Here is a 26,006-nt window from a genome sequence, read left to right as displayed (position 1 = left end):
GGATATAATTCCCACCTTTAAAAATGTCTTGCCTGCAGTGCAAGAATTATAGCATACGAGTTGGTCTGGTAGTTGTTAATAATATAGCTATGGTAATTTCTGAGACTAATTTCAAGGGATACTCCAAGAAGAAATTAGATGATAAGGAATTGCATTTATTGTCTATGCTCTGAGAAGGAAAATATCAGCCTTTCATCGTGAACAAAACTAGAATTACTGTTAGCTCTTGCTTACCCATGATATTCGGGATGAAGAAAACTGTCAAGATATCAACCGCGAAACCCATAGTTGGTTCCAATCTCCTTTCAGCTGCGATGACCTTAAAACCTTGCTCCACCAAATCTCTCAGTGAAGCTGTTAAGAAGCAGCCACAGAATCTAAGCTTGGCTCCTTTCCCTGCCCTCCCTCTGGCGGAGGTGTTAATGAGTGAAACGCCCAAGATGGGCAGCTGGGAATTCCCAGTGCTTGCATCTTCCACTAGTTACTGTTAGCTTTTGCAATGGACCCTGGGTGCGGTTACCACTTCCCGGTGGACTAGAGGGCGCCCTACTCCCTCTGGCTCACTCAGAATGATCCAAATGAGTTCAGATATTTATTAAAATAACACTATTGCTCATGCTTCAGAAAGGAATGGGTCTTTTATCTGGATTAGTATGTTCCTAATAAAATCTTAGAAACACTAGGCTTCCTGTTGGTAAAACAGGACAAATTCCTTCATCCTAATAATTTAATAAATGATATCCAGTAACTTAATAACCTAATATCTTAATAATAAAAGTGACGTTTTATATTCCTAAAGCTCTTTCACATCTAGTATCCCCACCAATGCTCTCAACAGCCCAGCAAGAGGGAGAAAATGCAGGCACACTTAGAGGACCAGGACCAGTTTCCCAAATCTTAGTAATACGCTCGTTGTGCTATGATAGTAACTTGTCGTGATGGTTCCCAAACATTGTGTTTTTGCTTTTTTGTTTTTTGAGACAGGGTCTTGCTGTGTAGTTCAGGCTGGCCTTGAACTCACAGCAACCCTCCTGCCTCAGCCTTCTGAGTGCTGGGATTACAGGCGTGCATTACCACAAACATTCTTAAATTTTAGAATATGCTCATATTTACCCCACGGATAGGATTAAATTGGTGCTTATAGACCACAAAAAATTACTACCTAGTAAGTAAGCCTTCAGTTATACGACTTTACTGCTGTTGTTCTTATTCTTTTGTTGTTGTTGTTCTTATTCTTAAAGACCATGTTAGAAGTAGTATTGTGTTGCAGGCAAAAGAATGGGTTCTGTAGCCAGACTCCCCGGGGTTGAGCGCTGGCTCTGCTACATACCCACCTGGCTGAATTGTAAGTGACCCTCAGAGGAGCGGCTCGCAGGAGGTAGTGCTATCTACAAGGCGATCACTGTCAGTACTTGCAGCTCTAGTGCTCAATAAACTAATTTGCCGTAAAAGACATGGTAAACGATGAATGAAACTGGACTCTAATCTTGATCCACGCAGTTCCCTGCCTCTTATAGAAATGTTGCCTCTGTAGGTTACACTGTTTCCCCGTAATTCCTAAATTGTGTTTTTTCACATCTCCTTTCATGGCTGGTATTTTATTGTCCTGTACCACATTGAAACTCAAAGTTTAACATTTACAAAAAATTCTGACAGCGACGTTGACCCCAGTCCCCTCGATTGGTTGACACTCCCTTCATTCCGGGCCTGCACTCGGGCTTGGGAAGGGCAGTTTGTGCTTCTGGACACGCGCTGGAGGCTGGCTGGGGGGGAGCTCCCGGCATCTCCTCTGCCACGGGGCCATGTGGCCGGCAAGGCTGGAACCGGCGCTCTCCGGCCGGGCACCTGAGGCTAGGCACCGTGGCTCGCTGGTTCGGGGGCTGCGAGGAGCACACAGCTTCCATGGGCGCAGAAAAGGGCTCCCTGTGACGCAGGCGCAGGTACTCGGCCCGGGAAACAGGTTCGCGGTCTCCCCGCCGAGGCTCTGGGCCTGGGGCGGGCGGGGGGGTGGGCAGCGCGAGGAGGGGGAGACGCCTCCCGGCGCTCGGCTCCCTTCCCTCCCCGCGACGGAGCGGCAGCTGGCTGCACACCAGGGCCTGCGGTCCCCAGCCGAAGTGGGACGGAAACGACCGGCAACAGCACCAGGAAAAGGGAAGCGGGGTGCGCCTGGGAGGGGGACCCCGAGACGCCGCCGGGAGCCGGCTCCCCCGGGGAGGCGGAGAAGGGCGGGGCGAAGCCTGAGTCAGCAGCCCCTGATTGGCTCGCGTTCGCTCACCGCGGCTCCCGATTGGGGAATTTGCAGCGGGAGACGTTGTGCGGCGCGGCGGGGCGGAGCCAGGGGCCGGGGTCTGAGGGCAGGCGGGGAGCCAGGTGGGCCGGGCGGCGTCCGTGCCTGAGCCGCGGGGCCGCGCGCTGTGAGAAGCGGGCCGGCGCCCCTCAGTCCCGGGCCGCGCCCATGGCGCTCAGCGGCTCCGCAGACTGAAAAATACCAAAGACCTGAGTGAACCCCGCTCCCGCCAGCCCCGCTCGCCCTCGGGCGGGAGGACCCCTTATCTGGAGCCGCCGCGGCCCGCGGGCGGGACCCGGCCGGCGGCCGCTCAACCCCAGTGCCCCGCCTCCCTCGCGCCGGCCCGGCCCTCCCGGCCGAGTGCGACCCCGGCGACCGGACCGGACCGGGGCGGCGGGAGGGCGCGCGGCGTCTGGCCCGCAGCCTCCCGGGGGCGTGGGTGGAGGCGGCCGGGAGGAAGGCGCGCCCGCCCGGGAAGCAGCGCGCGGCGGCCGGGCGTCCGTCCCCGTCTCGGCGGGCAGAGTCGGGCGGTCCGGTGCGTGCCCGTCCTCTCCCTCCGCCCTCCGCCCTCGCTCCGGGCCGCGCCGCGTGTGCGGAGGGCGCGGCACAAAGGCCGGCGGCGGCGCGGGCTCGGCCAGCCGCGGGGAGGAGGGGCGCCGGCCTCATGCATATTCACCGCGCCTGCGGCCTAGCGTCCCGCGGGCGGCCCGGCCGGGTCCCGCTGCCGCCGGGCGGGCGGGCGGGAGGGAGGGCGCGGGCGGCCGGAGCGGCCTCGCACCTTCCCGGGCGCCGGCCCCGACCCGCCTCAGGAAGGGGCGGAGGAAGCGCGGTAGGTGGGTGGGTGGCGGTGGGCGGCTTTCCGTCCTCCTCCCCGCTTCGGCTCCCTGAGCCCGCCGCCCGGGACGCAGCGTGGAGCGGCGGGCGGGGCGCGGCCACGGGATGGAGGCTGCGGCCGCGGGGCTCAGAATCGTCCTGGCCGCGCCCCGCCCGCGTCCCCGCCCGCCCGGCCGGCCCCGGGCGCCGAGCGTTTCCGGGGAGGCGGACGGGCGCGGGCTCCGGCGCGGCGCGGCGCGGGGGGCAGAGGGCGCCCGCCCGGAGACGCCGCCGAGAGTGCGCGCCCCGCGGGGACGCCGCCGGGCCGCCCCGACTCGCGGCTCTCCCTTCCTCCGCTAGCGCCGCCCGGACTGGGCGCGCGGAGGCCGGCGTCGGAGGCTCACGCCCTGTGGCTTCTCCCTTCCAGGACGGCCCCGCGGGAGCCGCAGCCGGAGCGGCCACTCGGAGTGTGCCCGGCCCGGAGTCGCCGCGTGGAGGGCCGGCTCCGCCGTGGGCTGCCGCCAGCTGGCCGGGACCCGCCGCCTTTGTGTGTGAAGCCCCTGGAAATGGAGCAGGGCGAAGGCAGCTGAGGCGCGCGTCCGAGGGAAGACCTCCCGCACAGAGCCCCAGCGACGCCCGAGCGTGTTCCTGGCGAGGAGCGGTGCGCGGCGGCGGCGGCGCCCACCCCGATGTGTTCTCCGCAGGGCCGGCCCCCTGTGTGCAGCCTGGGATGAGATGATGGCCACGCGTCGGACGGGCCCGCCTGCCGGAGACGCTGAGCAGCTCGAGGCCCCAGCCCGCGAGGTGAGCCGGAGGGGCGGCGATGAAGGTCTGGCGTGCCCTCGGGGTGCCCGGACGCGAACCTGGCACGGAGGCGCGGCGGGGCCGGGTTCGGGCTGCTCTCGGTACCGATCTGCCTTCTATTTATTTTTTTAAGAAAAGGAGAACATTTTCTTTTCCGCAGGGACAGTTCAGGCACAGCCTTGGAAAGGCCTTAGAGGGCAATTAGGAGTCTAGCTCCCCGAAGAAGCTCCCGCTTCACCGTTCCTCTCTGCCTGCCTTCCCTTTCCCGCTCTGAAGTTCTGCCGACCGCTCGGGAGTCAGGTGGCTTGCGTGGCTCCCAGGCCTAATGTCGTGAAAAGGGCCCGGGAAATTTTACCCCAGGCTTTTTGAATTTTGTTTCGAGCAGTCAGAGCGGGAGTCGTAGAAAAGCCGTTGAGTATGGCACCCACAAGCCCTGCTGCCTGTCTTGTCTCTTTTCTCCACGTATTCCGAATTTATTTCTGTGACGGGTATATTGCGTTCACTTGGCTGAGTGTGGCTTCTGCAGTTCGTAAAGCTAGTGAATATTATTATCCCTCAGACTTTATTTTTGAGACGCCTAGATTTTTACTGAAACGCCGAATTGCAATAATTTCCCCCAGTCAGCCTTCACTGTCTCACTGTTTCTTTTGCGTTCTGTGTTAAATTTTTTTGTCTCTGACGCGCGTCTAGTTCTAAGTGTGTTAGTTTGGGCATTTAATAGAAATGAATCAGAAGTTAAATTTTGGCCCATGGAGCATTCAGAGAAACTCGGTTTGTGCAGCTTCCTTCATGTTGGAAGGGACAGCAGTGCAGACAGCATGGGAGTGTGTGTCACGGCAAGATTCCTGGGCAGAACGGGAGGTTTATGTTTAGAATCAGCGCTCCTGAACGTCTGTAGACACCTGCTTGCAGGTAAAACTGTGATTAAACAGAACACCGCAAACCTCTGATCGCGGAAACCATAATAACTCCTTCTGGAGGGCTAAGGACAACCCCGCGGTTGCTTCGTGTGTATTGCAGTTACATAATAACACGTCCTGTGGTCCTGTAGCCTTATTTGTCGTTGTCTTGTAAATACTTTAATTAGCATGCTATTTGCATTATATTTACAAAAACTAATATTTATTTGATTTGTTGTCATTTAAGGGAAGTCCCCAAACCCAGAATTTAGACACATCTTGTCCTTGGCGGAGAAGCAGTGCCTCCCCCTTTTGCACATTTGGCTTTTATTAACAGTGACAGTTCTGTATTTTTTTAAGGGCTGTGAAATTTGTTTTCACTTGGACCTTACTGCTGGCTTGGCTATATTGTTTCTAGTTTCGGAATGGAGAAACAATATTGTCTGTTTTGCTCATTTAAATAGTATAAACACTACTTGAATTTGGTATTAAGCTGTAATATTGTTTGGCTTTTTATTTTGCTTAGCTTCTTTGTGGAAATGGAAATAAAGGGGTTGTGCGCTCTCCAAAAACGTTTTAAAACCTGGTAGGGAGCAAGGGCAACTTGTACAATTTTGGCTTGCTTTCTTGTGATACAGATTTCTCTCCAGTTAATGCCTCGGTTTCGCCTCACATACGGTAAATAATTTTTTTTTTTGGTACCGGGACTCGAACTTGGGTCCTTGCATTTGCACAACAGGCGGTGAAACCACTAAGCTAAATCCATGGCCCATACTGTGAATAATTTTTAGTAAAGGAAAGGGAGTTGCCACTGGAATACAGCCCATTGATGTTCATTGAACACTGCACTTAATTTTAGTGGAAGTATTACATTCTGTGATGCTGTCATTCTTTTAAAGAATTTAAAAACCAATAGTTATGTTCCTGAGTTGTGTATTTGAATAATAAATTTATATGTTTTTAACGAAGAGAGAAACATATGTGTCTTAATAATGCTATTAATCCGCCAAAAACCTAACTTCATGGGACAGAAGAAATCAGTTTGGTAAAGTAGTAGGGCATCTCTGTTTCATGCCTTACCTCCACCTGTGAATAAAGCCTATTACTTGGTTGAAAACAATCAGAAATTTCTTGTTCATCCTAAGTATTATCGTTTAATTGTGTTGATATGTAAATTTGACCCTGGCAAAATATAATAGAAGATCCATAAACAAATAACAGACCTCTTCAAATAAGGAATTGTAAAACTGGGTGTGGTAGCACACGCTTGTAATCCCAACACTCTTTGGGAGGCTGAGGCCAATGGATCACCACAAGTTCAAGGCCAGCCTGGGACACATAGGGAGTCCAAGACCAGCTTGAACTATATAGCGAAACCCTGTCTCAAAAAAACAAAAATTAAAAAATTAAAAATCAAATAAGGAATTGGAGTAGTTCAGTAGCACATGTCTTGGTATTATACAATAAGAATGACACAGATGGTATTCACACAAATTCATATACTTTATACATCTAAAGATGTATTTTTTTGGTGCCGGGGATTAAACTCAGGACCTTACGCTTGCAAGGCAAGCACGGTGCCACTACACTAAATCCCTGGCCCTAAAGATGTGTTATTTTAAAAACTGGCTTCACTCTGAGCCCCATAAGTGTGTTTGGGTGTGTGTGGCCTAGGCTGAGGTGTACTGACAGCACACCTTGAGTAGCTTTGCTCAGAGTCACTTCACACGGACTCTTCCTCTGACTCCTCTGGGGTATGACCTGTTCCGTATCATACAGCTTCATCCTCTGGGGTTCAGCTTGCTGTGTTTTTTTAAACAAAAGATGAAAACTTTGCGCGAGCTTTCTAGGCCACCTCATATTTTCCATCTTTATCTCTGATTTCATTTTTTATCTGTAGTCCATAGTATTGTCCATAGTATTTACACTTTCATGGTCTATTATTTTTAAAATTTCATTCCTGAGGCTTATTAGCTTACTTCATTTTTATGTTTTTCTTCTTCACTTTGGATAAGATTACCCTTTGGTGACTTGCTGGAGCATTACACATTGTGCTTTTGTCTCAGACTCCCTGGTTCATCCTGAGCCCCGCCTCCCCGTCTTATCTGTCTGTCTCTCTGTCCCTCTGTCCCTCCATCTCTCTATCTCTCTTCTTTCCTTTTCATGAGGTTCTTCCTCCACTCCTTGCTTAATGTTGGTTTTAACCAGAGCCGAGCCCTTTCTGTTCCTCCTTCTCACTCTCTGTGCTTTCTCTCAGTCTTTCCTGTGGCATTAGGCTATGTGTTGGTGACGCTCAATCTGCGACAGTCTCCCATATTTTACGGTTGACTGATAGACTTGCTTCCTGAGCAGGGATCACAAACTCAGCAGGTTCTACCCCTGCTAACCAGCCTTCCCTTCCAACTGGGTTCCTTTTAGTGAGTAGTGCTGCTGTCTACCTGCTTGTCCAGGTGAGGAGTGAGGTCATCATCCTTGAGTCTCCCGTCCCCTCATTCTGGAGTCCAAAGCCCTCCTGAGTTTATGTTCCAGGCCCCATGTCCACGGAGTTCGGGTTGCTGTGTCTGCTGATGGACCCTGGAGACAGGCTTCCTAAGGTGCTGCCGTTGTGTGCTTGTGCCCTTCTGCATGCACACCAAGCAGGGGCCCGGAGCCTTCCCGCCTGCTGAGCCCTTTTCTCGCAACCCTCCTCCTCCAGGTCTCCACAAGGCTCACCTGCTTGTCTTCTGGCTTTGCTTAGAGGCCACCTTCTGAGTGAAGCTTTGCCACCCGCTCCACTTAGAGGACGCCCTTTCTCTGCTCCTCATGTTGCAGCCTGTTTGCCCCCCTTTCTTGCTTTATCTTTATCACTCATTATGTACCTGACACCCTTATTCATATGATTTGCTTATTTATTTGAGACAGGCAATGTGTCCATAGCATGTAAATGTTAAAAGTGTAGAGTTCTGTTCTTGTTTTACAAGGACTGATCAAAAAATCATGGTGTGTGTTTAGCTAAAGTGTGTTGCAGTAAAGACACAGTGCCACTAACCCTCCTCAAAATACTCTTTCCCAACTCGTCCCAGTGTCCTTGCCACCTTCTGAGGCGGTTCTGGAAGTCCTCTTTCATGAGTGTCACTAGTTGCACTGTTGTGTCTGCCTTCATGTCCTAAATCATTTTAGCTATTTTTGTCAGGTAAAAACGTTACGGTGCATTCTCATCCTCCTGATTTACTGGATCTGGCACTGTGTGATCTTTGACTCTTTCCCCAAAGTCCAAAAGACTGAAAAAATGAATGTTTTGAATCAGTTGAGGACATCAAGGCAGCCATGATGGTGCAACTTAAAAGACCCTCGGGGACTTCCAAAAGTGGTGAGACTCCTGGGAGAACTATGTTTGAAGTGACAAGAGGAATATTTTGAGAGGGATCAAAGGCAGTGAGTCTTTTTAAATCACCATATTTTTTGATCAGTGTAGTATGTCTTTTTTTAGGGGGTGACCTCAAACTCATGGCAATCCTCCTGCCTCAGAGTCCCAAGTGCTGGGACTACAGGCGTGCACCACTACACCTGGTCAACCTTGTGTGTCTTGTGCTCAGAAGAGTGCGCCGTATATACCCTAGGCCCATAGTAAGTATATTTTAAAAGTAAATGCAGATTAGTGAAATTCTGGAATGTTACTGATTTTGCATTTAGACATGTAATGTCTGAATACTTTTTTGTTGTTGTTTTGTTTGTTTTGTTTTTGGGACAATCTTGCTCTGTAGTCCAGGTTGGCCTTGAAAGGTGTGTAGCCCAGGCTGGTCTTCAACTCTTGGCAATCCTCCTGCCTCAGCCCTCAGCCTCCAGGGTGCTGGGATTACAGGTGTGCATCACCACGCCCCAGCTGTGAGTACTTGTTTTAGATTATGCAAAGTATGTGAAATATAAAGTACGTGTCCTTCCTTAGACTTCCTGTCCACTGTAAGGTCCATTCCATTTCCATTACAACTGCTGTTAACATTTGTGAGGCCTTTTCCTCTGCGTCTTTCTTATCTTGAGAAGCTGGTTACCAGAGTGGTCCCCAAGCCTGCGTGTGGTACTGATGGGTAAAGTGATTTGCACAGAGAGCTAAGACAGTACTGGACCAGCAGTGTGCTGGACTCGTGGGCAGCAAACAGTGAACACATGTCTGTATTAGCAGTGTTTTCTTTCTTAAGATCCCAGTATATGACTATTCCTTATATATTTCTGTTAGTGTCATAGATATTTCATCAGAAAGGATTACATCGACAGAATTTGAACAGTTTTAATTCTTGATAAGGAGACTATTGAGATTATTTTCTGGTTTTGAATATTTTTCTCTTTTTTAATTCAAAAGCTACACTAAAAAGCAGCTGTTGATAGGATGGAACTCAGGGCCCTTCTAGTTTCTGGCAAATGCTCTACCAGTCAACTCTCTGTACCCCCAGGCTAGATCTTTAAAATAGGTTGTATTTTGTCAGGCCTGTGAACTTACATTGCTTAAGTAGCTTTGAAGAAGCATATTTTCTTGCTTGGAGGCCTAAGATTCATTCTAAACTAGTTTTAGTATAACATACAGGTGTTATTTAATTTTAAATATATATTCTTTCATATACCTGAATCTAAGTGTCATAATACTGCTGCCTGCCATGTTAAAGGGAAAGCTTACTGAATTGAGAGTAGTAGCAGTAGCAGCAGCAGGTATCATTAGGTGTAATTCTGCAGAAGTCTGGATTTGAAAATACTGAGTGGGACCTATCACTAGATAGGAGCTATCAACAAAATGAGGGCCCAGATCTAAAGAAAAATTATCCATAAATCACGTGTTCCTTAGCCTTGCCTTGATTTCACGGCCATTTCTTTAGTTACTCCGAGTAACTAAGACAGTCAAGTAATGCAGGACAAAAGTAACTCTGAGCTTCTTTTGTTCTTTGCTTTGGGAAGGGTCTTGTCATCTTACTGTGTTAACAATACGCTGATTATGGCCAGTGCGAGTGTTGGTGAGACGCACAGATGCTGTTATTGAATGCAGCTACTTTCTGTTACAGAACGACCATATGGTAGGCACTTGTTTTTCTTTCTGGTTGATGTGATTAGATTACTAAAATGAAAGGTTATTGTATGTCCTAGTAGTTATCTAATTCTAATTGACCTTAAGGAATTAAATATGTTAAAGTATTATAAGCCTTCCATATATTCCATTGGTTTGAAGTATAAAGACACCTTCATTCAGAGACTCCATTTTGGATTGTTTTACTAAAATAGTTGTCATAGTTTCATAAATTTGAGTATCGTGCAAAGGGTTTATTTCACAATAAAATCTGAAAGATGGCATAATCTGTATCTTTTTTTTTTTTGGTACTGAGGATCGAACTTGGGTCCTTGCGCTTGGGGAGCAGGTGGTGGAGCCACTGAGCTACATCCCCAGCCCTGTTTTAAAATAATCTGAAAGACATATGTAGTGTGCATCAGAGGTTTGAACAGTTTGACATGACAGAAACTTCTCTCTTCCTAACAGCTGTCTATTAATATGCAAGAAATTCCACAGAACAGATTAGAACTCTTCATTTGCTATTTGGGAGTATTTGTGTTTTGGGGAAAGTAGGACAGACCAGAGCAGACTTCACTTACTACTATTAAAAAAGGCGAGTTGAAGACGTCATTTACTTTTCCCTAGTGCCTTACTGCTGTTGTGCATCCTGTTGATATTGGGAATGCTTTGATTAAGAATTGGTCACTTACAGCCTTTTCCCCGTGGCTTTTCTCTGTCCTGAAGAGACATCTGTCGAGTGAGACAAGTGCCATGCACATAGTGCTTCTTGGGGTCCCCCACTTGTCCTTAGAACGTGGGGTGTTTCCTGACTTTCAGTGTTTCGTTCACTGCACTCATCTTTAACATTGTTTAAAAGAACTTGAATTCTTTTTTTTTTTTTTTTTTTTGGTACCGGGGATCGAACTCCGGTCCTTGTGCTTGCGCAGCAGGCGGCGAAACCACTGAACTAAATCCCCAGCCCATGAACTTGAATTCTTAAAAACATCTCTGTTTCCTCCTACTTATAATGTAGAGAGTATCCTCAAATGTCAACAGATCCAAAGCTGGATCTGTGTTTGCATTTTTTTTTTTGATTGCATTTTGGTATTTCTTGCGGGTGTAGTTTAGCTGGGTGATCTGGGTATGACTTAGCTAGTGTAATTTTTTTTCAAAAAAGAAAAGTGCCTATTATTCACAAAATCTAGACATCCTTAATGCTCAGTATCTTCCTAATAAATAAAAACTCTGCAAAGCACAGTGTAAAGCTGTTTTCAAAGGCTGAAATGTTGAAGAGATGAGATTTATTTCATGTGACTATAAAAGGTAGAAGTAGGACCAGTGGATATGTAGATGGGCCAGCTAATTTATTTAGTGCTGTGGTCAGAATAGTTTTTGTTTTACATTAGAAATTAACTGAACTTGCATGTGTCTGTAGAGAGCAAGGATGACCCTCAGTGAGAGGTACTCTAGCGGGGATTCTTGGTGGGCATTTAAGTCAGGCATGTGTGCTCAGTCATAGGAATCCTCTGGATGACTTTGTGAAATTTGGATCCCTGGTCCCATTGTTGATGTGGTGAATCAGTGTCTCTGAGTGAGCTTCCAGAGTCTTAACTTTTGAGCAGGTCTCCTGGTACATTTAGTGTTCACCCAAGTTTGAGAACTTTGATTCCAAGGTCTAAATTCTTAGGGTACTCTACATACCAAAGTCATTGTAAAGAAAACAGGCAAAAATATGAAGGGAAATTTCAAATTGCTGTAAGCTAGTGACAGTTTCAGGGTTAAAGTAAAATTCCTCTGTTTGTGATTAGTTTTTATGTCATTTTTCTCAGAAAAAAGGGGAATTGAATGAAATTTTCTCAATTTGAAAAAGAGTATCTATTAAAAAATCTATAACTATGATACTTTCTGGTAAAATATTGAACACTTCCCTACAAAAATCAGAAACGAAACAAACAAAGATTAAATGTGCAAAAATCAGAAACAGGCAAGGATATCTGCTCTCAACATTTCAGTATCATACTAGAGGCATAACGGAAAGGGAAGAAAAGAGATAAGGAAGGAAAAAAATTACTTTGCAGATGTGATTGTGCACATAGAAAATTGTAAGGAATCTTAAAAAAGAACAGCACTAATTGAAATTTTCAAAGGATGTAAGATTACTATGCAATACATTTTATTTCTGTATTCTAGTAGCAAGCAATTGGAAAATGAAATTAAAAGTATTATTATTCTAATATTTTAAAGAAGACCTAAATTGAGCCTTAGCCACAAATTACTCCATTAGAGTCAGTTCAGTCCCAATTGAAATTCCAGCAGACTTTTTGTAAAAATAGACAAACATTCTAAAATGTATGTGGAAATGCAAAGGACAAAGAGTAGACAGTCATTTTGAAAAAGAACACTGGAGGACTTCAGTACCATTTTGTTAATACTAAGAGCCACAAAAATAAGACAGTATAGAATTAGTGTAATGGTTAACATATAGAAGAATGGAAGACAGGGAGACCTGTATATACATAATTACTTATAAATTTATATATAAATATGAAATATTAGGAAACTATATTTTCAGCAAGTGGTATGGAACAAGTGGATATGCATAGAAAAAAATGCACTTGCATCCATATATTACATCACACAGAAAAGTTAACCCAAAGTAAATCACATATAAATGTCAAAGCTGACTATAAAACTTCTAATGAGAAAAAGAAATATGCCTGGCTTTGGTAAAAACAGATTTCTGAGACAGAACACAGCATTACCCAGAAAAAAAACAAAGGACAAATTAGACTTTATCAAAATTAAAAACTTCCACTTTTTGTAAAACAGTATTAAGAAAATGAAAAGTCAAGTAAGGCACAGATTGGTTTGCTTCCAGATATCCAAGTATAAACTCTTTAAGAGTCAATAATAAGAAAACAATCCAATTTTTTAAGTGAGCAGAAGTTGAACTCCATAAAAGAAGATACGTATATGAATGGCAAATAAGCACACAGAAATATGTTCAACAGCATCAGTAATTAGAGAAAAAGGCAAATTAAAACTACAGTAAGCTACACCCATTGGAATAGCTAAAATTAAAAAGAATTGGAATTCAAGTGTTGGTGGGTATGTGGAATAGCTGAGCTCTCATACATTGCTGCCATTCTGGCAGTTTCTTGGAGTCAAACATATTTACTGTGTGGCCCACTGTTAGATACTCATGTTCATAACAAATAGCTAACATCCCCAGGTTTGAAATAGCCGAAATGTCTACCACTAATGATCAGAAAAATTAAGAGTTTATCCATGTAATAGAGTCTACTCAGCCATCAAGTAGTGAGTAAACTAGCCAGATGCCGTGGAGCATGCCTATAACCAGCATCCTAGAGGCCAGTCCAAGGTTGGAGGGTTGTGCGTTCCAGGCCAGTCTGGGCTACGTGGCTGGTGCAAGGCAGCAGGGACTGTGTAGCGAGGCTCTTGTCTCAAAGGAACAACATGGATGAATCTCAAACATTGAGTAAAAGAAGCCAGACTCGCAGAAGTCTATGATGTGTGATTCCACTTATATAAAATTCTAGAACTGGGTAAAATAATCAGTAGTGATAGAAAGCAGCTTAGTGGTTGGCTGGGACTGGGGAAGGCTTTGATTGCAGAGAGGCGTGAAGAAACGGTGATAGAAATGTTGTTTCTTGCTTGGGTGGTGCTGGTGGTTAGATTGTGTACATTGTCAGTTCATTGAACTGTATGTTTAAAGCGGGCATGTTTTATTATTTAAATCTCAGCAAAATTGATTTAAAAAGGAAAAAATGGCAACACCAAATGTTAGTGCGGACATGAAACAGCTGAAACTGATATATTGCTAACAGGAGTTTAAAATGATGTAGTACTTCAAAAAACCTTTGGCAGTTTCTTATAAATTTCACCATATATTTACTCTCTGACCCAGAATTTCTATTCCTAGATAGTATCCCAAGAGAAATAAAACACATGTCCACACAAAAGATTTATACAGGACTGATCATAAGGCTTTGCTCATGATAGCCCCAGATTGGAAACAACTCAGATGTCCATTAATAGGAAGATGGATAAAAACCTGGCATATTCATGTAGTAGGATATTTTTCAGTAATAAGAATCAGTAGACTGTATAGTCATACATCAGTATGAATGAGTATCAAAACCATGCTGACAAAGGGAGGTAGACAGAAAGGTACACGCGATTTCATTCATGAGTTTTAGGACAGGTAGAATTCACATGTAACGATGGAAAACAGGGCAGTGCCTGCCCGTGGGTGGAGAGCGAGGGTCCAGCGGCCTGCTGGTCCCGTGGCAGTGTTTGCTGTCGTGACTCAGTGTGGGCTACTCAGGTACGGGGCTTGTGAAGATTCATCACGTGAGATCTCTGCATTACGAGTATTCCTCAACTAAAACTTACAAAAGATGAAACTGAAATGCAAATGAGAAAAAACTAAGAATACCGTGAAGTTGAAGGATAAACTAAAACTAAGATAAAGCACTAAACACCTCACCCCGTACTACGGTGTGACATCTGTCCCTCTTACTCTCATATCCTGCCTGTGCATTTTTCTAAGGGGAAGGAACTCAGAATACTTTTAGCTTGTGTGATTCTTAAGATCTAATTTTAGAATTAAAAAGGACGAATAGTTAGGGAGTTAACATAGCTTTCAGAAAGTTGAATGAAACGTGAGCCTTGTACTTACTTTATATCTATTATATACTATCCATTTTCTAGTTTGGCGTAATTTGTAACCGTTTTAATTTTGTCTAGATAAAAGATTTTAAAATTTCTCTTATTTCCTTAACTGTAAGTCACATAGAAAAATAAGTGAACTAAAAAATAATTGAAAATTACATATGTCGATAGAGTGTTAGGTTGTAAAAGTTGATCTGTATTTGGGTTTAGTGAGACTGGCATGCTGTTCCTGGGCAATTTAATGTTATATAGTCACACTTTGGCACTCGACTCCTTGTCAGATGTGGTACTCTGCATTTTGACATAAAAATTTTGTCCTGGTACCCATCATTTGTTTGGTACTGGAGGTGCATGCTGGAACTTGCTGTGTGTCATCATGGCTAGCAGCCCTTTCCCGCCAACTCACTGTTTGGTGTTCATTGTTTTGGGTCCTTGTCCTGCTCCCTGGAACCAGTTAATGCTGAGTGAGTACCAAACTGGTTGTTTTTTGGTTTTGGGGGGGTTTTTTTGGTACTGGGGATCGAACTCGGGTCCTTGTGCTTGCGAGGCAGGCAGTGGAACCACTGAGCTAAATCCCTGGTCCGGTTGTATTTTTTTTTTTTTAAATCAACCTGTATAATATGTTAATTCTCATGAGCAAACTGGCTTGAGGACCCTGAGAAATGGTAGTAATGGTGATAATATATTTTTTTAAGATTTCCTTTTCAAAGAGTTAAGTCAGAATTCCCCCATTTAAAATATCTTAATAAATTCTGGCTTCATAGGCATCATTTATTTAACTTTTGCTCTGGCAGATTTCTTAACCATTGCATAACTTGTAAACTGGTGGGGATTTTAGGGTGGTTATGTTTTGCTTTTCTATAAATAATCTGAACAGGGAAGATTATAAAAACTGAAGTATTTCTGTTAGAATAGCTGTGCATATTTCTAGAAAAATTTGGTTACCATGGTAGTCTAAAACTTTTAGTAGGAATAAGATAGTAGTTGGGGGTTTTTTTGGTCTCAGGATAAAAATACACATCACGAAAATAGATTCCCAATAGCTGGAAATGAGAGTAATAAGCCACTGAAGGTTGCTATGGTTGTTAAAGAGCCATTTAGTTTATACTCTTAGTTTTACCTGTAAACATGTAAGTCAGAAAAATTTATTAGTCCTTTGACTTCTAGTATACAGTATGTAATTGAATCTATTTGTCTTCAGATTTGAGTGTTGAAGAACCTTATAATATTTTTAATTCCTGTTACACTTTAGGCATGTACTATTGGCGTTTATTAGCCTTAATTATTCAGTCTTAAAGAACTCTTCAGTTCTCTGTAAGTAAGTAATGTCTGTTTCCTGGAAATATTTGGTGAGAGAAAGTAGATTTTAGATAATTTTGTGGTGTTGAAGAGAGAACATTGAACTCCTACTGTGTGACTCGACACTCGTTTACCACATTTAACCCTCACAGCAGCCCGTGAGAGGCAGGCTCTCTGCATTTTAAAGAATCAGAAAGTAGGGTTCAAGAGCTTAATTAGCTTACCAAGGTCACATAGGTCTGCCTGCAGGCGTCTCCTTTCTGCCTGTCATTTCTTCAGGATGGTAATTGGTCTTCCATAAAAGTGTTTTTCTGAAGAAAGCCTGGAGTTCATTCAGAGCCAACTACTGTAACAGGATTTAAGGTACCTAGATGCTTTCACTTAGTGCTGCTTTCAACATCTTCTCACAGCAGATGGTGTAGTCATAGTCAGCTGAGTTTATGACAAGTTGGAAGTCTTCTCCTGTCTGCTCATGTTCCTTGTGCCTGAAATGCTTTTCCTGGGCCTTGTCATTTCTGTAAACCCCTTTCTTCCTTCAGAGGGTGGCTCACGTTTTACTGACCTCATGACCCCAGGTACAAAATGCAAGGTGGGATTAGAAAAACAAAGGGAAATATATACACATACATACACATACATACAGAGAATGAATGTTTACATTTAAATTATTACAATAAAAGACACACTGGCATTAATCCTCAAGATACTCTCCCTGACTTTGAATACACTTAGCCCATTATTCTAGCCACTCTGAAGCAGTTTACAGCTTAGTTTATAGCAGTTTTTGTCAAATGAGAACATTATGTGTCCTCATCTACTTGTTCACTGGATCTGGCACTTGTGATTTCTGGCTCTTCTTGAAAGTCAAAATAACCACCAGAGGTAAACGTTTGGAATGTACAGTATTTAGGACATGGAAAGCAGCCACAGTTGTATAACTAGAGGTACAAAGAGGACTTCTAGAAGTGCTTCAGAAAGCACTCACAGAAAAGCTGCAAAATAATACGGACTGTTCCCTTATATCTGTCACCCAGATTTCCCTAACATAAACACCTCATATAACCATAGTATAACGATTTTTTTTTTTATAGGCAGGATATCGTTTTGGAGACAAGCTGGCCATGAATTTAGGCAATCCTCCTGCCTCAGCCTCTCAGGTGCTGGGATTACAGGCATGCGCCACCACACCTGGCAACCATAGTATAATGATGACAATTAGGAAAATAGTAATAATATCGCTCCAATATTATTAAACTATAGGCACTATTTCCTATATTAATTTTTTTACATAGTGATATTTCATGAGTTGTACTGATATTTCCTTTCAAATTCAGGACTACAGGCCGGGGATTTAGCTCAGTGGTTCCGCTGCCTGCCTCGCAAGCGCAAGGTCCTGAGTTCAATCCCCAGTACCAAAAAAAAAAAAAAAAAAACCAAAACAAATTCAGGACTACAAGTTTTTGCTTTATTCCTCTTTATTCGTCTAGTTCTTTTTTCTTCCACCTTAAAAATCCTGGTGCTTGGTGACCAAGAGGGCCATCAGTATATACCAAAAGCACTCATTCAGTTTTATCCCAAATAGCACACACAACAATCTGGACTAACAGTACAGTAGTACCCAATCAATGTGATTTCTGAAAACATGTAACTATGCTTTTCTCATCTCACAGTTTTAGTTGTAGTGTGTCTACTTTATAAACTACATAGACACTACATGAATATTCTCTTCCTTGTCACTCACTTAGTTCTACTTATGAAATAGCTGTGTATTGAATGCTCATCTCTAGTCCTTCTGTTTATGTTTCCCTAGCCATTTTGATTGTCTGGAATTCATTCTGATAGATTCCTAGGAAAGCATATCAATACAAAACTCCTGGAGTCCTCACATGCTGGAAGGAGTTTGTCTGTGGCCTTGTAAACTGAAAGGCAGTTTGGATTGGCCCATAAGCCTCGACTCATATTTTCTTTCTTGGAATATTTTGTGTGGTGGCCCACACCTTTAATGCCTGCACTCTTTGGGAGGCTGAGGCAGGAGGATTGCCGAGACTTCGAGACCAGCCTGAGCTACATAGTGAGTTCAAGGACAGCCTGCACTACATACTGAGTCCCTGTCTCAAAAACAAACAAAAAGATGCTCCTGCTTGGTTTTTGGTGTTAAAGTTTTGCTGTTCAGAAGTCTGATGACCATTTAATTTTTATTTCCCTGATAGATAACAGCGTTTCTGTTTAGATAACTGAAGAATTTATTTTTTCAAATTCAGTTTTGTTGGAGCCTGTCTTAGTGTTGGTCATTCTGGGTCAGTAGTTTTGGGTGCCTTTGGTATTCCCTTTTAGTGTGTAGCTTAAAAGATTTTTACTTCAGGAAAGGAGAATTGAATTACAGTTTTCAGTATGTCTTGTATTTTTTGCTTGCTTTGGGTCTCTTCTTAAGGGATTCTCTATTAGTGCTTACAAGAGCTCGCAGGTCCCGGGCAAGGTCCTCCAAAGACTGCACGCTGGGAGTCAGATCCAACGCAGGGCGGAAATTCACGATATTAGCCCACAGGGGCCGGGCCGCCCAGAGTTGGAGGTAGAAGGGGGCACGAAGGCCATCCGCACTGGAGATGCAGAGGACCGGGCAGAGGCCTGGAGCCCAGGCGCCGACCCTAGGAGTCGCACCGGGAGGGAAGGGTCCTCGAGGAAGGCCGGGAGCCAGCACCCAGGGAGGTGAGGCCGAGCGGCGTGAGGCCGAGCGGCTCCTCCTCCGAGGGAAACCAACTCCTTCGTGGCTCCTCCAGGCCCGGGCCGGCCGGAGTCCAGCTGGGCGCCCGCTCGCGGACATCGGTAACCGCCAACCGCCGCAGGCTCTGCTGTAACGCCACGGGCCAGGGCTCAGCCTGTGACCCAGCCCTCTGGAGGCTGAGGGAGGGGAACGGAGCTCGAGGCCAGCCTGGGCTAAGGAGGGTTCGAGGCCTGGCTGAGACCTTGTCTCAGCAATAACAGAAACCACCTCCTGTCTTCGGTGTGGTCACATTCTTGTGTTTCCTTCAGCCAAGTCTTTATTTTAGAATTTGTTCTACTATTTTTCTGAGTTCCATCAGATGAATTCTGACTTCGCATAGTTCCGGATTATATTCTTCCACAGCTTGTTCTTTTTGTCATTTAACTTGTTTTGCAGTAATAGTTTATAGTTTTTGATATGTATTCATTTTCTGTGGACCTATTTGTTTCTCACTTTTTTTCTTACGACTTTGTATAATGTTTGAGTTTGGTTCTTTCCCCTAGGTAATTTTTACACGAACTTAGATTTCCTCACCTTTTTTACAAAGAGGTGTGGTTTAGGGTAGATTTTCCAACTTTGCAAAGGTTCCCTTTGTTGTCTTGCTGTAGCATTTAAAAAGATGGCAGCTCTGAGAGCTATTCTGGCTCTGTCCACCCTTCCTTTCCTGATCTGGACCTATTCTTTGCTGCTATTGGTATTGTCCTACGGGTTGGTTCTGTTTTCAACAGTTTCTTTTTAGTGTGTAGCTTTTTCACAGAGGGAGGTTTGGCGGTCAGTTTTATAGTTTTGACTGCAAATTTCCTAGCCAGCACTATTCCCTTTGGACATTACGTGGCTCCTGGTTTATACACCTCCCAGTTGGGGGTAACACTTACCTAGCTTTAGTTGTTTTCTCATATTACCAGAGTCATTGAGTGCCTCTGGCTGAGTGCACCTACTGTATAAATTAACAGACTCAGTGGCCTGACATATTCCTGCCAGCTTGAACCACCAGTGGGACTTAGCTGACTAATCACTTTCATCAGTCTTTTTACTAATAAAATTAATAAAAAGCCACGTGATGGGATAGTCATGCATGTTCCACTCACTGGTGGTTCAAGCCACCAGGCAACGAGACACATGAATTATAGCTCACTGTGAGCGTGTTAGAACAGCTGGAATTGATTCTCACAGTTCTGATGGTGCCATGCTTTCCTTGGCTTGTGGCAACTCCAGCCGAACTCCACTCTCTCCTTCACCTTGTGTTCATCATTCAGGATGATATTTTAGAATCCTTAATTACATTTGCAAAGACCCTTTTCCAAGTAAGGACACACTCAGACCCCAGGCATGTACATCTGTTTGGTGACGTGACCTCCTGTTTCCCCCTGCCTTTTTCTCTGCTGTTACTGGTGCTGTGAGAATGTGTAACTACAGTCTTAGTGGTGTCTCTGCCTACTTTCATTTTGGGGCAGATAGGGATTCCTTGTCACCTGTGGTGGACTAACTAATGGGCAACTTGGGATGCCCAGCTGAGCAGAGTCAGCGTGGTACATGCAGGACCCACCTGGGGATTGTGGCCAACGGGATAAAGAGAACCGGAGGGGAAGATGGGGGGCTGTTGATTTTCTTGGAGAAGCTCACTGCAGGTGGTTCTCCTGCTGCAAACTGGGCTGTTCTGTCAGAGGAGGAGCTCCAGGCCTCGCTGTCCCTGGGGGCGGCTGCTGTTCTCCTCAGGGGAGCTCTGGTCTTCACCGTGAGCATCGCCTCCTGGCTCCAGTGCAAATCCCTCAGCCTGGTGGGGCAGACCCTTCACCCCATGGCACAGGCTTTCTGGCTTCCACCCTGGCCTTTGGCCTTCCTGGTGCAGATCCTCGATGTGGACTTGCATGAGACATTCTGTGGGCTCCAGGCCTCTGGCTGGACTCGTGGGAGGTGGGGAGGGCACTGCCTTGGACTCTAGGCCTTCGGCTGGACTTGTGGGGTACATCGCTGTGGGATCCAGGCCCTCAGCTGGATTCTTCGGGTCGCTAGTGTGCTGTTAGATCTCTCGCACTCCTCTGCATTTGACTTCTTGGGTGACTATTATAAAATAATCTGGTAAATTTTGTGTCCTATATTAAATCTGCTCCCTTGCAGCAAAGCTCTAACCACAACATCACCCTAGTTTTGTTATAAATATTGTCCGTGTGGAGGGTGTGTGCGTGTATCTGTCTCGGCTTGCTTTCTCTGCACTGACTCTTCTGGGGGAAGGGAAGGAATGTAGGGGAGATTTCTGAATTTAGTTTTAAATATAGAAGAAGGCTGGGGATGGAGCTGAGTGACACTGCGCCTGCATGGCAAGTGCAAGGTCCTGAGTTCAATCCCTGGTACCAGGAGGAAAAAAAAAGAGGCTGTATTTTTAAATATAGAAGAGTGAATAGTTATGTGAATATTTTGTGTGAAACAGTTTGAATTCAGGAGAGGATTTTTACAGATAGAGATGTTCCCAGTGGGGACCATGAAAATATGAAAACTTGACATGTTTAAAAATATAAAAGTTTGATATAGTTAGGCCTTTAATCTGACGGTGTTTTTTTCCATGAACTTGTGTTTATGGACTATCAACAGGTAAATCCTTCTAGAATTACCTGAGAGCTTTAGAAAATCAGATTCCTAAAATCCTTCTCTACCAGAATTTTTTAGAATCAGAGTGGGGCTGCAATAGATAGTGTGAGAATAGAAATTTGGGGACTTTGCTACAAGCCCATCAGCTGCAGCTGCTTTCTTAGAGCAATTGTTTGAGGAGAGCAGCTTGGTTTTTGTGTACAACTAGGAATAACAACTGCCTTGTTCCTAAGATAAAAATTGCTCTCTTAAAAGAATTCAAGTTCCATACTTCTAGGGCCAGAGCTTCCTGTTATATTTAGAATAGTCCTCTTACATTAACTCATTCAACAAATATTCATTGAGCATCTTTTAAGTGCTAGGCAGTGAGGCTGTGGCAGTAAGGAAGTGCAGACATGGTCTGGCCCTGCCTCACAGGGAGGCCATGGGAAGGCGACCTGTGCCAGAAGCCGTGCAGTGAAGGTGCTTCCAGAAGAAGACACCACAGACCCACCTGGTCTGGTGCAGAGCACAGGGACCCTGCCTGGGCAGGAGAAGAAGAGCCCCGCCGAGGGGACGGCCTGTTTCTGACTGTGCTGTGCAACTTCTAACATCTCCCAGACGGAGTCAGGGGAAAGATACAAAAGAAAAACAGCATTTAGTGAGCCTTTTCAAACCATTCAGGTTAGCTGCTGTAGAACAACTCTCACTTCTACTCCTGTGTCATCAGTTTTCTTACCATCTGTGATTACAGCACCAAGTGAAAATGACAGGATTGAGCGCGAGTACAGCTGACTTCCCCGTGTCAAGGTGGAAGTGCCATTTGGTCAGAGCAGAAACCAACGGCTGGAGTCCACCCAGACCGGAGCACTGTGCTGGCCAGGGGCACCCAGGACTCACAGGGGCATTGGGAACTCGGGTTGATAGGCCGAGGTCATGTGAGTCAGTGCTAATGCAGTTATAGTCTTGGCTCACTGAGGGAGATGAGGATATAGAAAAGGGCCCCGGTCAGAACCTTAGTGAACAGAACCAGTGCAGGGACAGATGGGTGACAGACTGGCTACCGATGCCAAGAAGCAGTCAGAAGCAAGCTTTTCTGGAGCCTCGTTTTCAGATTTTGAGGACTTTCAGTTTCATCTTCACATTTACACTTTGAGCACCCTTGCGACTTTATTTCTCCTGTTTAGCCTAGCTTTTCTCAGATTCGCTTGGCATGGATGACCTTTTCCACCCAGTTCTAACTCGTGTTCTCTGTCGTATAGAACAGTGGTGGCGAGCCTGAGGCGTGTGCACAGCAGCAGGCTGTTCATATCATTGAAAGCACTAGAAGAAGATTCCCATCGCTCTGTAGAGCAGACAGGAGCACAGTCCCCATCAGGGACGTGGGCAGAGCAGTCATACCGTCAGCTTTGGCTTGAAATACTGTGTTGTTAGTGCTGCAGAGGAAGATTACAGAGGAGCAAGACAGGATGTGTGGGAGCCAACCAGTGGTGCCTGGGATGCTCTAGGAGGAGGGTGATGAGGTTCGAATTCAGGCAGTGGCAAAGCATCGGAGGGGGACGGATGAGTCCACATGTGTGTTCCAAGCAGTGCCCGTACAGCTGGGGTGAGCAAGTGTATGGAGCAGGACTCAGGCGCACTCAAGCGTGCCGGCGCTGTGCAGACTGGGGGTTCTCGGGGCTGGGGGGCCGTGAGAGGGAGGAGCTTTCCGTTTCTAGGTGTATGTGTTTACCAGAGTGGAGTCACGCTGATGAGTTTGGGAGAGAGGGTGGCATGGGACAAAGGCGTGGAATAATTCCTAGTTAGAATTGTGAGCTGGAGAATGACATCATTTGGGGTGCATGGAAAAGGAGGAGGTGAGCCAAGGGTCGAGGAGGAGGAGAACCAGCCTTGGGAATATTGGTAAGAATAATTATGAGGCACATTTGAGACACATCCCACGTACTACTTTATTTTGTATTAAAACTACCAGGGTGGGTGTCACTATTCTCATTTTACAAACAAATGATTTTACCACGAAAGGTTTAGCCATTAGCACCCTGTCCTACATTTCTAACAATTGAGGAACTGGTGTGGACCTAGTGAACCTCACTTTGCTGCACTTTTTCCGAAGGAGGGAACAGAGGAGTTAGAGAAGCAGTGAAAGAGCAGAGTTGTAATACAGTGCCCGGATAAGAGACACTGAAAGAGCAGCCAGCAGTGAAGTGCAGCCGGGAAGCCCCGGGGAGGCCCGAGGACGTCTCCTTGGCATCCAGTGGGCTGTTTCAGAGTGAGGGTCGTCGATGACCTTGTGTTGGAGTTAGTTCGTTGTGGGATGGAGCCAGCACGCTTTGCTTCTTACACCACTTTCTCAAGTTGTGTTTTCATTGAATAAGTGCATGCTAGCCTGTGGTACTCACAAAGAAGAAAAAACAATCTCTTAAGAACTAAATACTGGTAAATACTGAATAAGACTTTTATAAGAAAGTCTTTGCTGCATGATATCGTAATTTAGAGGCGCAGCATCGGGGAAGATGAGGCAGCCCTGCCAGTCTACTGGGAAAGGGAGGGGGAGAGCCAGCCTGCGGCTCCCAGCACTGCAGAGCTGGCCGCGGCAGGCAGAGTGCACTGCTGCTGGCTAACAAGCTGAGTCAGGGAGAAGACTGCACTGGAGGCGACTGTCATGGCCCAGTTCAGGCTTCTAGACTGCATGACCAACCGCAACTGGAGTTTATTGTGCAGTCTGTATTGTGCCTGGAGTCGTCAGGTTTGTTTGATAAATATATTTTTGCTTTTTAATTCAAAATGGCTAAAATGTATATAGAGCAGAGTGAAAATGCTGGGTATGAAAATCTTGTCTTTTTGTAACAGTAAAGAGTAATCTTTCAGATTATTGCTTTTTGTTGAAATACTTCCTTAATATGACATACTGTAAATGTAGTGATCTGAATTGCTTTCTAAGAATTAATGAAATGGTACAGAGGAGACCAGTTGTAAGGCATTGAGTTATGGGGGAGGGGAAGTGAGAATGGATTAGTTAAAAAGTAAAACTAGCAAATATTAAAGCAAGACACTTGTAAAATAAGGTACATGTTGTTTATTTTTGGAGGTATTTAATATTGTGCTTATAAGAAGGCAGGCAAGATTTAATAATGAGTTGCTTTTCAGGCAATTTTTCATTTATAATTAACAGCAATTCTTGATTTCTCACAGTGGGACCAAATAGAAGTTCTTCTGTGAACTTTTTCTCTTAGCAACCAGGTTTTTGAGAAAATAATTATTTTGCAATAGAGCATATTTGCTGGCTGTGTCTTTTATGAGTTATCTGCTTCTGACTGTTCTTCCTTAAGCAGGAAAAACTCTGTTTCTCCGTTCAGCCTTCATCAGCATTGTTTTCAGATGCAGTCCGTTTTTGTAAATCCTAAATAACATTGTGTATATTCAACGTAATGGCTTATGTAGAATACAAAGAACTTGGATGATAGCTTTGGTTCCAGTTATCAGTATGAATTATTTACTTTGTGGGTTGTGAACCATTTTGCGGTATTCTTTTTTAGGATCGTTTGAAATTTAGAAAGGAAACTGAATTTACAATATTATTGGAAGCAGTGGTGACAAATGAAATGTACTGTCCACCAGTGAGTACCCCTTTCCCCTGCTGCTGCTTCTCAGTTCTTCTGCAGCCCTGACAGGAACTCTTGGGTTTTGAGACTTGGAATTCTGTTTAAGTGGGCCTTTGGGGCCCTAATACTCTTCTGTAGCTCCTATTCTTTGTTCTGGAATTGTGAGAAAATAGTTTCGTGGTTTGGGCTGGACACAACAGCAGAGAAATGTAGCAGAGAAATTAGAGGAGGAGAAGGTCATTTAGTCTGTATTTCTTCCAGTGTAAGATTGATCTCCCGATGCACTTTCTAGTTCTCTCCTTAATGGCTTTACATTACCATAAAAATATGGATTTTGAATGGCTACTAAGAGAGTAAAAGAAGATAGTATGAATTTTAAATGTTGATAATTACAATTATCTATCAGGAGCCTAACAAAGATGAAATTTAAAAAAAAAATTTTCATGTTTTGCAATGCTTTGCAACAGTTATTAAATCTATTAGTCTGATCATCAGAAAACTTTCTAGTTGGAGATCGGAAACCTTCTTTATTCTGGTTAATCCCCAGGAAATAATTTGAGTTCCAGCAGATTCTAGAGATGAGTTGATCCAGTAAGCCAGCTAGAAGCAAGTACTTTTGGTTGAGCTTGGCCTGGGGTTCCTCAGGACCGCTGTTGCTGCTGTCCTTGTGGTTTAGGTCTGACAATAGGCCATTTAGTTGCCAGCATCTGTCAGAAGAGTTTGCAGAATTTAGCGTAAAGTAAGAAAGGCATGTGACAACATCTCCCGTGGCTTCTGTGCCACTACTGACAATTTGGTGAAGGTCACAGATCGGTTGCCTTGGGGGCCAGGAAGTTGAAGAGTAAAGGGAGTTGTAAAAAGTGAAGAAAATTGAAGAGTCAGGAATTAGAGAATAGGAGCTGGTGGAGATTGTGGGTAACAGGAGACTTAAGATTCAGGAGATTGTTGCCATGTTTTGCCCACTGTTGTCAGATATTTTTTGTTTATAAAGAGAAGCTAAAAATTTGGATTTTTTTCTGCACTTGTCTTAATTTTTAAATGTTGACTAATTCATGTTTTTCAAAATAATAGGATCTAAAGCAAAACATCTGGTGGTCAGATGTGGCTGTAGGCTTCCAGTGTGTAATATGTGATTTATAGAAGCACTTAAGGGCAGCAGTTGGTTCCTTTTGAGTTTCACCATTGAAGGCAACCAGGGCTGAAGTATGTTGCCGGGTAAACCTTACAGTGTGGGGAGGGAAGAAGTGTGGGAGAGGAAGAAAAGGAGTGA

The 26,006-nt window shown here is 44.9% G+C and overlaps 1 protein-coding gene across 19 annotated transcripts in view; it reads left to right on the top strand.

Moving 5' to 3' along the window:
- The first annotated feature begins 3,001 nt into the window (after positions 1 to 3,001).
- Positions 3,002 to 26,006, top strand: part of Arhgap21 (Rho GTPase activating protein 21) — a 129,086-nt gene continuing 106,081 nt past the window's right edge. For 5 of the 19 annotated variants that reach the window (XM_021240494.2, XM_087207252.1, XM_087207251.1 and 2 more), the window contains exon 1: positions 23,695 to 23,880. In XM_021240494.2, the coding sequence (XP_021096153.2) occupies positions 23,797 to 23,880 (84 nt within the window). In that variant the 5' untranslated portion in view covers positions 23,695 to 23,796. Of the gene's footprint in view, positions 3,117 to 3,318; positions 3,905 to 23,688; positions 23,881 to 26,006 lie in introns of those variants that run through there. The other 14 variants (XM_087207244.1, XM_013077843.3, XM_021240493.2 and 11 more) reach the window with 10 other exon arrangements.

This window comes from Heterocephalus glaber, unplaced genomic scaffold (assembly GCF_053883595.1).
Source record: "Heterocephalus glaber isolate CG9 unplaced genomic scaffold, H.glaber_assembly_v1.0 deba00000768, whole genome shotgun sequence".
Taxonomy (NCBI): domain Eukaryota; kingdom Metazoa; phylum Chordata; class Mammalia; order Rodentia; family Bathyergidae; genus Heterocephalus; species Heterocephalus glaber.
Note: the sequence above shows the minus strand (reverse complement) of the source record. Positions and strands in the feature narration are given on the sequence as shown.